At 39.8% G+C, this 15,524-nt stretch overlaps 1 protein-coding gene across 11 annotated transcripts in view; it reads left to right on the top strand.

Annotated features, from left to right (window-relative positions):
- Positions 1–15,524, top strand: part of PIEZO2 (piezo type mechanosensitive ion channel component 2) — a 321,861-nt gene that overhangs the window by 232,080 nt on the left and 74,257 nt on the right. For 7 of the 11 annotated variants that reach the window (XM_074576625.1, XM_074576624.1, XM_074576616.1 and 4 more), the window contains exons 14-20: positions 1,821–1,944; positions 3,571–3,821; positions 4,495–4,643; positions 5,386–5,559; positions 8,720–8,761; positions 13,077–13,109; positions 13,458–13,690. In XM_074576625.1, coding sequence (XP_074432726.1) covers positions 1,821–1,944; positions 3,571–3,821; positions 4,495–4,643; positions 5,386–5,559; positions 8,720–8,761; positions 13,077–13,109; positions 13,458–13,690 — 1,006 coding nt within the window. The remainder of the gene's footprint in view (positions 1–1,820; positions 1,945–3,570; positions 3,822–4,494; positions 4,644–5,385; positions 5,560–8,719; positions 8,762–13,076; positions 13,110–13,457; positions 13,691–15,524) is intronic. The other 4 variants (XM_074576619.1, XM_074576620.1, XM_074576623.1 and 1 more) reach the window with 2 other exon arrangements.

Here is a 15,524-nt window from a genome sequence, read left to right on the forward strand (position 1 = left end):
CACAGAGGTGTCTAATTCCTTGTGTTTTTTCCCTATGCTGCATGCATTAGTGTCCAGGCACTTCAGAGAGGCACCCGGCATGCTGATTTCCCACAAAGGATCTGCAAGGTTTCCCTATAATAGTGCATTGAAAGAATTGCCTTGCTTACATAGAAATGCTTGAGGTGACCCCACATAAGCCCTGTTTTGTTGATTATGTGTTTCCTTTCATTCATATCACCCCAGGTGCCCCTTGTTTGTCAGCCCTGTCGTTCACTCCCTTCCAAGGCTGCTGGTAACTCTGTCCCTCCCTGTTATTCCTAGTTTAAAGCCCTTTGAATAAAGATTGAATTTAAAAAGATTGGATACTGTATTCTGCAAAGAGAGGAAAATAGAAAGAAATGTACTGTAATTCTTTCTGCATAGTTTTCTGCATGCTATGTGTTTCCTGGTCTGAAAAAGAAATAAAATGGATACTGTAAAAGGTGGACTAAAAGCATTTCTTTGATCTGCAGTCCTTCAGGACTTCTCATAGAGCCAGCTCTGGCTCTGGAAACACCAAAGAGAACAAGGTGTAAATGCAGCAGGGAGATGGAGCTAATCACTGCAGAACAAATCCGTGTTTTACAATATCAGCGGTTTGTGTTGCAAAAGCCAGAGCTCCAGGAGGTATCAGGAGAAGCTGTGACAATTCACACACGCAGACAATCTTCTGCTGCAGCTCAGTGTTAGACACAGAGTCAGTGAAAACAGCTGTCGCTAGCCTGGGGCGTCTCCTTTCCCCCATGAAGTACTTGCACGTTAGATGAAAACCAGGAGAGCTCTTTACGTTCTACTACTGGCCTTGTCATTCTATTGTATGCAAAATACTTGGCTCTTACATGTTTCCTATTTAAGATTTTATTCTTCGAGCCTATAAAGTACTGAAATAACCCTTGTTCTGCACCACCGAAGTTGGTGGAAACTTTGCAGAATGTAAACATAAAATCAAGTGTGTGATCATGCTGTTTTCTGAATTTTGTCCATCTCTCAGTATTGCAAGCTGTTGAATTTAGCTTTTTGCAAAACACAGAAATGCATTCTTCATTAAAGGGATTTATTTATTTCTAAGGTATGCTGCTGTTATGGAATTATCATCTCTTAACAGTCTTTAAAGAATTAAGAGCCATCTCAAATCTTGTAACTGCTCCAAATGCAAGGCACATTCAGTTGACTGTGTCTTTTGTAACTTAAAGACATACAAAGAAATTATTCATTTTTAAATTAATTATGTTTAAGCACCTGGAGTACCAAATCATAGAATCATAGGATCATAGAATCTTCATGGTTGGAAAGGACCTTTGAGATCATCGAGTCCAACCATACACACACAAAAAAACCCCAAACCCCTACCTCCTAAATCAAAAGACTTGGGATATATACCAAACCCTAACAATGACAATACACTCACCTGCCTGTGCTTCTTCCCTGCAAAAAGGGAAAAATTAACAAAAATGGACAGATGAAAGTTGTATGAATTGATATATAATGAGAAGATCCTTGAAAACTGAACATAATGGAGAATGGAACCATATAGCTAAATACCTTTAAGAAAAGATGCAGAGTGAAAAGTTACTACTCAATGGAAAAGTGCAAATGAAATAAAGTTAGTTTTAATGCAGGATATTTCCTAAATAACTTAACTTCCACAAAGATGCACTTTGACATTGGTGCCATCATTGCCATTTTCTGATGGACAGCGAAAACAAAGGCATGCAAAATTTATGAAAACATATATTTGTATTATCAGGATGTAGGATATGCAATTAGTCTGTTGTTTTTGTTCTGATTTTTGTTTGCAGATTCTTTTCACAATTACTTTCTGGCTACTGCTTAGGCAACACCTCACTGAACAAAAAGCACTTCAGCTAAAAGAAGCTACTTTATCTGAGGTCAAAGTTGGAGATGAAGAAAGTGAAGAAAAAGGTAAAGCCATGTCTGATTCAGTCCTTCAGTCACGATAAAAGTTCCAGTTACTGCATTTCTGTAATGCTGAAAGCAATTAGCAAGATACCTATTATTAGCTAAGGAAGACTACAAAATCTATGTACAACTATCTTTCTGGGTATAAAAATAAAGCACTTTTGAACTTCAGAAATGCAAATAAAATGAGAATTCTCTTTACTGTTGAACTGCAAATAAATGGAAGATAATTAATATGACTCATTTGAGAAATGTCATGGAACTTCCAAATAATCAGTTTACTCCTGTGTCCCAACTCAAATGAGCAGATTAATTGCTGTAGGAGTTTAACCACAGGAGAAGAGTTTACATAGGAAAAGTCAGTTGCTAAATTCCTTGGAGTTTGTGTTTGCAGATAAACAGTTCTACAAAACCAGAAGTTATACTACTAACTTTGATGGGAAAATAAGCATGTATATTTTCAGTGCAGGGGCTCATGCAATCAGAAGCATACCTGAGAGGAAAGTTTACTGCTACAGTTTCAGCTCATCTAACAGCTCAGTGGCCTGTTCTGTCTTTTGCTACTGGGCACGTGTTCCTCTAAACCGTTCTTGTTCTATTCTGTCTCTCTGGATGTTGATCTGAACAAGTTCAACTCCCTGAAATGGCAGAAAGCCAGCCCGGGAAGCAGTGATGTAGCGCTCTGTTTGAGTTTGTCTCAGTAAAATGTCTGATCAGTGTCAGAGCTGGACACTGCAAGGATTTGCAAGGCAAGAGTGAGGAAGGAGTCTGAGAAGACCGATGGTGACTGGGACAAAGGGAGTGGGCAAGCCTTTTGGTGGTGAAGTCTTGATATTGTTCTCAAAGTGAAGAAAAGCATTACAGCTACATGCTCTGAGTTTGACGTGCCCTGCTCTCTAGATACTTGCTTATGTGTACTTGCTACTGGGGGAGCACTTATCCTGCCCTCCACAAGTCTCACAAGGTTAATAACTGTGGGATCCTGACCTCTTCATAGGGCAAAAGCAGCTTGTCTTTTCTGCAGTGGCTCAGGTGCAGCAGAAGAAGATGTTTCTTTGAAGAACAGGAGTGTAATAGGGCAGCATTTGTATTTTTTTAGGCTTTTTTGGTTTTATGTTAATGTTTTCTCTTGCTTGTGGTTTTTGGAGGTAACCACAATACTCTCTAAAGGACGAAACTCAAGATGAGAGGTTCAGACTCAAGATGAGAGTTTAAACTTTAAACTCAAGATGAGAGGTTTCTGGTGGTGCTGGTGGTTTCTTTGTTTTCCGGTTTAAAAGGTTTCTTGCCTGGGAGTATAGATTTTGCCATGGCAAGTGTTTTGACTGTTATCCATTATACAGCCCTTAGGCTCTAAATTTCCAGTACAGCTGCCTGAATTTCAAAGTGAAGACGGGTGTCTGGTAAGGACGTATAGCTATGCACCGCATGGCTCCAGGAGCAGGTTGAAGCTCATATGAAGTTAAAACTCTTTCCCCTGCTCTGGAGGCATGTAGTTCAGAAATACAGTCTCTTGTGAATATTGTGGTTTAAGTTTCTGTGTTGTGTGCAGAGATTTTACTTTCCTCCCATTTCAATTCTTACTAAAAGTCCACAAAACAGAGGCCAAATGTGACTCTGTATTTGCAGATGAGGAGTTGCAAGAGGGAGAAGTGGCTGAAGAACAGGAAGAGGAGAAGGAGGAGGAGGAAGAGGAAGAGGATGATGAGGATGAACAGGATATTATGAAAGTTCTGGGGAAGCTGGTGATGGCTATGTTCATCAAGTACTGGATTTACGTCTGTGGGGGCATGTTCTTCTTTGTCAGCTTTGAGGGTAGAATTGTCATGTACAAAATCATCTATATGGTACTGTTCCTCTTCTGTGTGGCCCTCTATCAGGTAAGTGAGAACTGTGTTAACTAAATTTTGTTCTTGAATACAATGGTTCATACCTTTAACTTGACAGTAAAGTAGCTCCAAACAGAATTCATAAACAGTGTGTCTGTTCTTTAGTTAGATACAAGATAATAAAATCATTTGAAGGGGTTAAGACTGATTTTCCTTTGGCTTTTGATTATAGTGACAGGCAAGGTGCACATAAATTAGATGCAGACAATACACACGTCTGCTCTGGGACTCCACCCCACATCACCGCAAGCTTTGTAACTTGTGTGGGAAAATTCTGTGCCTCTGCATGTCCTATATAGTCACCAGATTTTGTGACAGCTGGTCCACACAGCTTCCACACCCCAATGCGTATGGAGTCCCCTTCCTCCTTGACTGTCGTTACCTAATGGTGATGAAACTGAGTGACCGAAGCTGTCCCTGGCCTTTATGTCTGTGGCCGTGTCCCAACAGACATTTTTACACAGAAGTCCATACTTGAGTGCATGTGTATCAGGAGTAAAAACTGTATCTCAAAGAACTGTGGCTGCTGTTGAGTAAGTGTTGTTTACTTCAGGCCAGCTAGGAAAAATAGTATTCTTAGTCTTTGCCAGTACGGTGTTGTCAGTATTTTTGTCAGTGTCTTTGCCTTCAGCTTGTTTCAACATCTTTAGTGTGTGATTTTCAGGTGCACTATGAATGGTGGAGAAAGATTTTAAAATACTTCTGGATGTCAGTGGTTGTTTACACGATGTTGGTGCTTATCTTCATCTATACATACCAGTTTGAGTCATTCCCTGGGTTGTGGAAGAACATGACAGGCTTGGATGAAAACAAGTAAGTGTTTTCAATTAATTTCATTTTTTCTTTGGATTCTTGAGTTCCATGTGGTGGAATGCTCTAAGAGCAGTCTTCCTTCTTGTTTGGGAAAACATCATGAGACCATCCCCAGGCATAGCTGACTTGGCTCAGCTCTGAAGCCATAGGTTTACTGATCTAACAATAGAGGTGCGCAAAGGCATGAGGGGTGCTCAAAGAATCATATTTCATCTGCTGCCAAGGCCTTGTCACTGCTCCTGTTCCCAATACAGTGCCAGTACTCCTCTCTACCTCTGACCATAGAAGCCAGATCTGGGAAGAGATTAAGGGTAGATTTGCAAGATGTCTGGGGCTGGTGAAGGTGGACATACCTTCCTGCTAATAAGGGGGGCTGTGTTTCTTCCTCCTCATGATGTGTTGGGCGTTTCTTGACAGGAGCTTACATGAGAGAGTATTTGCAATATGAGCGGATCTCCAGTGCAGGACTTTCAGTCAGAGCCAGCTCATCTGGTTCAAGAGATTTATGGCAGGGTTCATTCATTTGACTGTATATTTACAGTAGCTCTCTGCATTACCGAGTCCAAATGCAAGATATTTCCATTGTAAAAACTGCTGATTTAGAAGAATTTTCAAAATTAAACCCACATAACTAGTACCAGCGCCTTATTTCCTATTGCAAATGATTTGTAATAATGTCTCATGGCAAGAAAAAGGTTTTCGTGTGAAAAGGTGGCTTAGCAGCTTACTTTTTTTTTTTCAGACTAGCGGACCTTGGCTTAAAACAGTTTTCTGTGGCTGAGCTTTTCACACGCATCTTTATCCCCACCTCCTTCCTACTGGCGTGTATCTTACACCTTCACTATTTCCATGACCGGTTTCTCCAGCTCACTGATTTAAAAGCTGTAACCAGCAAACAGGACAACACTATATACAGGTAAAGAAACAAACTAAATGGAGCTATTGATTATCTGTATGAAAATGCTGTTTCTGACTGTCTTGAAATGCTCACTTTTCATTAAATGTTATTTTCCTTTGCTATGAGTACCTGGCTTTAAAAGAAGGTGCTCAGTATCCAGCACCCTGCTAAATAAACGACAACCAAAGTACTTTTGTGTTCTCCCACTTTCCCCTACACACTGAAGTGTTTCATTTTGGGGTACATTTTCAAAGGTACTAATGGTATTTATGTATTTATCTCATTGGCTTTGACCTTTAATGGGAGGTAGATGCTTAATTTCTGTATGTGCCTTTTTGTAAGTCCTGTCAATAGTAGGAAATTTGGCTTTTAATTTGGGTCACTTATGTTTTTCAATGTCCATTTTGAGGGCCAAACGAAGATTGGGAGATCTTTGGCAAATGAACTTCAGAAATGGAAAAATCCTAAACATGTGGTCACTTTTCAAAGTACTGACCCTTGGCTGTGCTAGGTCTTTGAGACATTCTGCAATCTCATCAAGAAGTTCATTAGCATTTTTTCACGATTCTGGAACCTCACTTTTCCTGTGTTTGACTCTTCCATATTCTCCTCCATAAAAGCATATCCGGCCTAGGATTCTGTTCCAGGAGTATAAGAGAGAAATGGTTTAATAGTACATAGTGTCATATTATGTGATGACATTTACTCGAATTCTTTGAGGAAACTAATCCATTTAGACAGTATTTCTAGAGTGTTTGCCTGTCCCAATGATAAGTGTAACTCAACTGTACTTCTTTGAATGGGGACTAGCTGCATAACATCACATACACCACAGTGTGTTGACGAATAATGACAGTTTATCTTAACAGAAATTTTCCTTTAGGACTTGCTAGATTTACAAAAGCGTTTCAGATATTTTTCATGCATTCAATTTAATATGAAGCTAGTTTACCGTGTATGGTACAAGTATGTTTGTGTTCCCTATGATCAGTGCATAAGAATAAGCTCTACGTTTATAGAATGCTTCCAGTTTCTGTATTTCCTAACACTGTTGTGGGGTTTTTTAAACCTACATTTTTTTAATGGCTGTTTGCATAATACCTTTTCCTTTGTCTTTTCTTGAATTGCTAAATGTGGTGGTAGATTCAAGGGCCCTTTGAAATGGCCTGTGAGCAGACTTCTTGTGCAGCAGCAAGTGCACGTTAACATCTCTGAAGCGGGCAGCCAAGCCCTGAAACCGGAGCCCTGATAGGTGTCTGAGCTGAAATGGGGGTTTTTCCTGGGTTTGCAGTTGTCCTGAGTAATGTACAAACAGCTTCCACCTCCCTCCTAGTGTGATCTAGTAAGCACAAAATTGAAAAAAAAAACCCAGACTCTGAGGCACTCCCAGGATTTAAGTGGGTTCACAGTACAGTACCCTCTGCCTGTGAAACCACTACTTCCACATGTTTCTATTATACATCAAAGATACCAAAATACTACACAGGTCTCCAAAGGCTATCTTGCAGAGAATCACTGTATCTAAAGCCACATCATTCCCAAAGGGTGGAACCACTGATACTTAAGACACAAAATCTTTTCAGTGTCTTGAGAGCAAAATATTTTGCCAGGAGTAAGTAGCCTGGAGGTACAGTGCTGAAAGTAGACATTAGTTGTCACATCAGACTTTTTACTGAAGTAAAGTGGCAGGTGAAGAGGATCATGTGATATCATTAGCTTTTTTGTCTTGATACTACAATGCTATTTTTTCAGTGAAAATGTGTACTAGGTTGTATTGAGCTGTCAGATAAGTAGCTAGATATTTTTAACTCTTAAATGTAGCATATATGCTACAGTTGCCATTTTGCAGTGTTTCAAAATCACAGTTATCACATATATCATTTGTTCCTCAGAAACTTTCACGAATCTGTCCAATATCCAAATCAGAACCCTTTTTTTGCTTTGTACTACCATTAACACTGCCTGATGTGTGAAGATCCAGCTGTTTCTTCCCTTGATGCAGTAAATCAGCACTGAGCATCAGCCGACTTCGTAGTTCAAAGCTCAGCTGATATTTGTACTGATGGTGCATAAAGCTGGGTAAGAAGTAGCACAACAACCAGCTTCAGCTTAACAGTAATGCTAGCAATAGAAATAAGTTGCAGGAACAATTAAAACACAAATTAAAGACTCATACGTATATGTGCAGTTTTCTTACAAAGCCACTAAAACTTAATTTACTTTGAAAACACTGGCAATCAACAGCTAGTTTACCTTTCCAAACTGCTTTTATGCTGCTTCTTTTGCAACAAACAAAAAATTTTAGATAAGGAAACTGAACCTTAATTTTGACTAAGCAGACAGAACTCAATCCTTTTAATTGCAAACTTGTTAAAACAGCCAGAGCAAGTGAGAGCTCATCATGAAAGTTAAAGGGAAAGCAGCTCCAGTTCCTCCATCTGCCATTGAACTACCGTGTGTGATTATGGTATTATGTTTGTGTCTAACTGAAGAGTCCTGTTAAAGTTGCTGAGACTGTTCATGTATTAAGATGCTGCTTCACAAGAGCAAAGTTTGCAGAGAGAGTTCAAGAGTAAGGCTCTGACAGCTGCAAATAGAGGGGAAAAAACTGGCGCACTGTAAGTGGCAGAGCGAGGCACTTCTCACTATTTATAAAGATGATTTATAAAGGTAAATTTTACATCTGCCAGAGAAAGAAAAACCCTCTGATTGGGACTTCCCAAGCCCACTTCCTTGCTGCGCCATGAATTATGATATGGCAGAGATAAAGGCTGTGAGACAGATAATTTCTATGGTAAGGTGCTCCATTATAATCACCTTTGAATAAAAAAAAGAAGCAAAGTATCTCTTTTTAAAAATATGCAGAATATTCTGTGGCTTACTTGAGATAAAGCAGTAGGGGTTGTTCTCACATTTTGGGGTCTATGAGAAGAACCTGCAGTTCTAACTGAAGCTGCACGCTGTCTAAACGTTGAAGTACTACATTTATCAGCTTCCTAGACTTTTCACTGCATGGTGTGTGTTAAGCTTTCAGATTGTGCTTTGTTATGACAATGTGTCTCTCTTGGTAGACAGGAAAGTGCATTTGTTCCTATTTAATGGTTTCCTTTTCTCTCTCTCTAATTCATTTCCCATTTTCATCTCATGCATTCTTGTGCTTTCATCTCCCACCTCATAGCCATGCCAAAGTCAATGGCCGTGTATATCTAATAATTAATAGGTGGGTACTTCAATTCTTCCTTTCCTTTAAAACAAATATACCTTAACTTTTTTTGTTGCTTCTTAATTGCCTTAAAACAATGTTCTTGCTGCACAGTACTGTGAAGTAAGCAGGCAGAGAATGTTGTTCAGGTATGGTAGTCTCCTAAAGCTGGTGAAGCAGTTAATACATCTCTCCTGCATATGTATACATTGTGAGTTCATCTCCCAGATGGGAATTCTTCTCTTAAACTTTGCCCATGCCTCAATACAGGAATAATTGGTGCTATTTGTAATTGGCTGCAGACAACAGACTTGGTTGAGGAGGCTCGTTTCTCTACCCTTTATTTGTGCATGGAAAGATGCATGCTTGCATGTGCACACATACAGACAGGCACACAGACACACATCCCTGTCTTCCCCACAAGCACCTAAGAAAGGGCGTTTGAGGGCCAGGTCAATTAAATTTGCAGTATGTATTATGGGTTTGTACAGACTGAGATTTCTTGACTCAGAGACCAAAGTGGAACATGCAGTACACTGAAACCGCAGCATGCTAAGGATATTAATTCATAGTCTGAGTTGGGTGCTGCAGTGTCCAAACTACAAAAGCCCATATTGCCATCATCATCATCCCTTTATAAATGTCATCTTGAAAACATTTCCATAAATTAGATTTCTTTCAAAATATTTGACTGGAGTAAATGTGGGCTTTTGTTTAATCATCTCCGAGAATAGAAGGACTTCTGAGTTTGTTGTTGCTACTGAACATAAACAGAAAAGCCAAGAAAACTCCTTGTTTAGATATTTATGACTACCTGCTCTAACAAGAACTTAATTTATATGTCATGTTCACACACCTTTTTCAAATGTCATCACATAGTTTAGGCCAGGGTTCTTAAAAGTTCACCAGAGCTGGAAACACGGTCTGTAGGAAGCCCATGCGTCAGGGAACAGCGAGGGCAGGCAGCTCGGCGAGGGCAGGCAGGCCAAGAGCTGAGGTGCACGGCCAGGAGGCAAGGCTGGGCTCTCTCCCATGGGGAGTCAGGAACGGGAACCATCAACTGAAGGTGAGGATCCAGTCTACAGATGGTAACCAGGGTCAGCCACAGCCATAGAGCTCCCAGCAAGTCCATGGAGGTGAGCCAGATGGGAGGTGAAGGCAGGGAATCAGTCTGTGCATCGGGCTTTTTGCCAGGGAGGCATGGGAGCCAGCACACACACATCTGCGATGCAGCTGCAATGTAGGGCCAAGAGCCTCAGGGTGAAAGCAGCTCCCAAAGGAAGGAGAGGGATCCCTTGCCCCGAGGCTTCCTGGCTTGCATATACCCCATCACACATCAGTGTGGCCTTGGATGCAGGCAACAAAGCCCCCTGCGAGGGCAGGGGAAACGCTCAGGGCCCTGCCTATAGAGGTATGGCACTGTGTGCTTGCTTTGAATCTTGCACGCCAAATATTCAGGAGATGGGTCACTGATGTTCTCCAGAGCAGAAAGCGTTCTGTTATTAAGGCTGTGCATGACAGGTACTCTAAGAAATTGTTTTAGCCAGAAGGGTTCAAGCAATTCATAAACTGCAAAAAAAATATCAAAGGATAAAGAAGCTTCATAATGCATCCAGTAAGTTGTTATTAATGAATCTTCTGCTCTAGCAAATTACAAATAGATGAAAATACTAGGAGTCCAGCAAGGACGTGGGGCATGTGCCTGATTTTAGTGCCTCTGAAATTGCTTGGATGCCTAAAACTAGATCTGCTAGTATACTTCTTGTTATTGATACCCTGTTTAATGAATTTCGGGATAGGAACTGCTCTCAGTTAAAAGTATTGGTGGCTGTACCTTCAAGGCTCGTTGTCTGCATTATTATGTAGTTGTTCCTCTTCCTACATACCAGACACACTACCTTTCTGTTATTTCTGATAGCGTCCCACCAGTATATGCTTTCCAACTTGAAGTTACACCTGACGAGCTGGGAAGCCTGTATGGGTAGCCTGTCTTAGATATTTTAAACTGGTGCAGTTTTTAGATCCTAATATCTAAATGTTGTCTGTTACATGATATGTGATCTGTAGTATAAGAAAAAAAAAAAAAGAGGGACAAACACCATAGCAATAAATGAGGAGTCTGAGAAGAAAGATTCCTAGTAGACTAACTTTTTAAATAGTGGGCAGGGCTTTTTATGAAGCCTTGGTTCTCCTGAGCATGTGGTCCCGTGCTCGAGCCTACGGATGCCAGTAGAACTAAGCACTGACATACTGAAAACTAAGCTCATACCGAGACTTTTTCAGGTATATATATTGCATGCACCCATCTTTATAACCCCATCACCTTCTGGATCTCCCAGATATGAATGGGAGTTATATGAATAAGAGAAAGATGAGTCCTCTCATACAAAATCTTACAAGGTTACTGTGTTTCTGTTCAATTTATACTGAGGTAAGTCAGTAAGTCCTCAATTTACACCAGCATGAATGTAGGTTTTTCCGTTATAAAAGTCAGCTGGGAAGATACCTCATTAAAATCAATGCAATTGCAAAATTGCATTTGCAAATTGCAAAACCTGTCTGATTGTATGGATACTTTCATTGCATCGGGCATTGCCTTTTAAATGGGCTCTGAAGATTTATTGTAACCGAGAATCTCCATAACATTTGAAGTGAACTGAAGATTCATTCTCTCTTCTTTAGACATGACCCTCCTCTTGGTACATCGTTAGAGTTTTAGGTAGATGTGCAAAGTTAAATTATGTCATTTTAGGCAACATTATTGTTTAGTCATTTTACAGAGATTTTAATAGCCTTTTAGTATATAGACCAGCTTAAATATGAAAATAAAGTGTATCAGACAAAAAGTCCTATTTTCAGTAGCCAAAGTTACTCAATATATTGTTGAGTATAAGAGATTTTCAGGTTATTTAACACTCAGGTTCATTGTCCAATCCACGGTGAAGGATTTTAGTAGTCATTGTCATGATTGTATTTATTCAGTGAGATTATCTGGTGCTTGGCTGTCTTGTTAAACTTCTGCTTTTAAACTGTCTTTTCTGCTTTTTGGTAATTGGTATGGTATTTCTACTTCAGAATTGTTTAGAAAAATTTCTGTAGTTTTTCACACCAATTTGAGCCACCAAAGTTTCCATCTTGAAGAAACTGCAACTCCCAAATATATGAAAAATAATTCTGCTTGTTTGATTTTCTCATTAACTGATTCTGCCCTTATTTTTTAATGATCAGATTGATAAACTAGATTTTTAGTTTCTTGAACTGTAAAAATCCTAGTTAAAATTGGCAGAATTTCCTGTCTAAATGGTAGTATGCCAGAATTTCACATCATGAAAAATAAATCCCTGAGGTGGTACTGTAGCATATTGAAGTTACTTGCACTAGTCCCGAAACAGTCTAACAGATGCCTGAAAGTGTGCGGAATGTAGTAATTTCAATAGCATAACTAAACATTTAGTGACCTGATCATATAGATATGCACTTGACAAAGGGAGAATTTATTGCAAGGGGTCGTATTCAAAGGGACTGCTTGTGGCAGTAAGAGCTGTGCTCAGCAAAGCACATAGGGTCAGAGAATTAGGAAAAATGGATTTTCTGCAAGTATGGGAGGTGAGTCCCAAAAGCACAGCTGGGAAAAAAAAAAAGAAAACATCTAAAACCATAAGCAAATGTCTCTTTTTTCAGTAAAAGAAGATATATACTGAATAAATCTCAGAAAGAAATGGCACCGTGGCAATAGAGAAATACCATTTCTGTGTTAAATCAGTTGCATCCCAGTTTTGGTAGTCTGAAAACCATTAATAGATTTAGTAAGAGACAGTTAGAAATCTAAGAAAAATTCTCAGTGGCATGTAGAAAAGTGAGAGAATGAATGGCACTATCAAAGACGGACATGATAAAATACACTGAAGCCACAGCCATGGAATTTTTTCTTTCATTTGTTCCCAAACTTATAGCTGTAAGAAAATTTGCAAATTCCTTGGCTTCCCAGCTGCATCTTTCAATTGGAAGAAAGTGGAAATGTGTTTACAGTAATCAGTCAGATACTCACGACAATTCAGCTGCATTACTGACAGCATGGTACAGCACTGACCATGTTTAGCGCTGCTGTAAATAGGTTGCCCCCTTTCCATCTGTGCTGCCATTCCATGTTTCTTTGTAGAAGCGCCCTGTGAATGTCATGATGGCATGCTCTTGGCATCAGAAGGCTTCTGCAGATGGAGCAGGAGAATGCTTTATGACTTGTGATGTAGCATGATATATTTGTTGGTGACCTTCTTCTGTAACCCCTCTGTTCTCATCTCCCTTTTCTTTCTGTTCCAATTACTTTGAGCAGCCTCAAGAAAAAAATACCAAACCACCAAAATGAGTAAGTCCCCTATGAAGTCATGAAATGTTTCCTCTTAAACAATGTCATTTCATGCTTCTACATCTTAAACTCTGACCATTTTCTCCAGTGGGGAAAATGTCAAGTTTAAGTGTCAATACCACTCATTACTAACTAACCATTAGTATCTGAGTGAGAAGTAGTTACTAATACATTCCAACTCAATTTGCAGTGTGTGTTTGCAGGAAGTACCAGAATCATTAACTTTTCCACCTCTAAGGCATTTTCCATGAACGGGGTTTTTTTTTTTCTAGTTATACATCTTGAAAAAGAAAAAGACTACGATGTCATTATTGCTCAGTTTGCTGACATGCTACTATTTACCAACAGACTGGTGCACCAAGATGGAAGTCTGCCTGACATAACTATGATGAATTTAACAGCCAGCAGAGAAAAGGAAGAGGATAAAATGCTGGAAGAGGCTGGTGAGAAAAGAATGGAAGAGCCAGAGGGGGAGGGAGGGAAAGGGAGGGTCGAAAAAGGAAAAGAAGAAGAAAAGGAAGACGAGGACAAGGAAGATGATGATGATGAAGACAACGAATCAGAGGAAGAAGAAACTACAGGTAAGCTCTGAAGATTGCAGATTTTGCCTCCTCATCCTTAGTTAACAGTGGCAACAGGTGGTTCATTCTTGGTCATCCCTGCTTACTTCAATCATCAGATTTTCATTCGAATTTTACATAGAGTCTTCGCGAAAAGAGCCTGAACTGAGCAGATGACTACTTGTGAATTATTCAACAGGCTACGGTCTCTTTTAGGGAAAAATCATCCTGTTTCTGTAGGATGTTGAGAGGATGAAAACAAAAGAAACCCCATGTCTTTCTTCTAGGTGGTCTAGATCGGATTAATAGGAGGTTACTCCAAATCCTAAGAACTCCTTTAGGGTGAAATCTCTTTATAATAAAGAAAATACACATACATATTTAATCTCTGATACTGTACGCTTTCAAGGCACTCCACTCCGGAAGTCCCAATGGCTTTGCTTCATTATTCATGTGCACATTAGTGTCATACTTTTCACTTCTGAATATGGAATGTGTAATTGATGGCAGATGAGCATAAAAATGCTAAAGGGCAGACATGGGTAAGACCAATGATATTATATCCTTGATATTGCTAAGATGAACTCCTAACATGAATTATTTCCATAGCTCAGTTTGTAATACAAGCCATGAATGAAAACCAGGGAAGAGCATTTAACACCCAAGGAAGCCGTATTGTTTGTAAATGGCCTTACGACAGTTTTAGTTGCTCATGCCAATATTCACAGGACTGTGACACATAAATAGGGACAGGGTCTTTGTCAAAGCAAAATGGCAGTGCATCTGGCTTAGCTGCCCCAGGGAAGCTGAGCTGAAACTATTTACCTTTTCTGGCGTGGACATCTTCCCTCACAGAGGTGTTCACGGGCCATGGAAACCTTTCGTGGCCAGCTCTTACACGGTCTGTGAGGAGTGATGAGTTTGTTGCACTCTGGCCATCCCTACATGCTGGAAGGGCTTGGGGACAGAGGCCAGATGGTGGAGGTTACCCTGTGCAGTGACATGTGCAAGCAGGGAAGTGGGGAACTGCAGTCTTCTCCCTAGGACCCCTTTCTGTACTGCAGCGAGTGGGGCTTTGCAATAGCATGAGGTGCTACTTGCCATGTGTGATCCATCTTTAAGCTGTACATGCAGTTATTTCTCCCAAAGGGGTATATCATTTTTTATATAGCCATGTGGCTGGAGTTCTGAGGTTATTTTAACATGTTCAAGTGTGCAGACTTTATTACACGATGATGCACAATTTTTCAATGGATGCAGTCAGCTCTATATTTTATCCCCTGTGCATGTAGTGCCTGGACATGCTAGACAGAACTTGCCACAGTTCTGTCTTATTTGCCTGCTCCACTTAACTGGCACTGTCTGGATATACTTTGCATGGTGGCAACACTACAAATTAAAATAAGTGCAATAAAACAATGAGTGAGAGCATCTAATTCTATAAAGACTTTCCTTAAATACAACTCATTGTGCCTATAAAAGCACACATGTAGGATTGGAGTTCTATAGCTTAATTAATTTGTCAGGTTTAATTACGTACTCATGGAATATACATTACAGCGTTTTTATTAGGATTTTCTAAGTTGTGGTTGGAGAAAAAAAAGACAGAAGAGAAAAAAATGGAATTTGGTTGTCAGGTATTCCAAAAGTCTGCTTTTTCACACAAGTGTGCATGTGTTCTTCACACAAATAAGCACAGAATAACCATCTTGGTTTGCTTTATATATAAAATAACCAGATAAGTTGAAATAATTATGTACCGAAGCTTTTAACTCCTTTGCATTTTTACCAGTTAACCAGCTTTTACTAGTGATGTGTTTTGGTGTCACTTGCAAATGTTTCCCTCTCTGATGTT

Source organism: Larus michahellis, chromosome 2 (genome assembly GCF_964199755.1).
Source record: "Larus michahellis chromosome 2, bLarMic1.1, whole genome shotgun sequence".
Lineage (NCBI taxonomy): Eukaryota > Metazoa > Chordata > Aves > Charadriiformes > Laridae > Larus > Larus michahellis.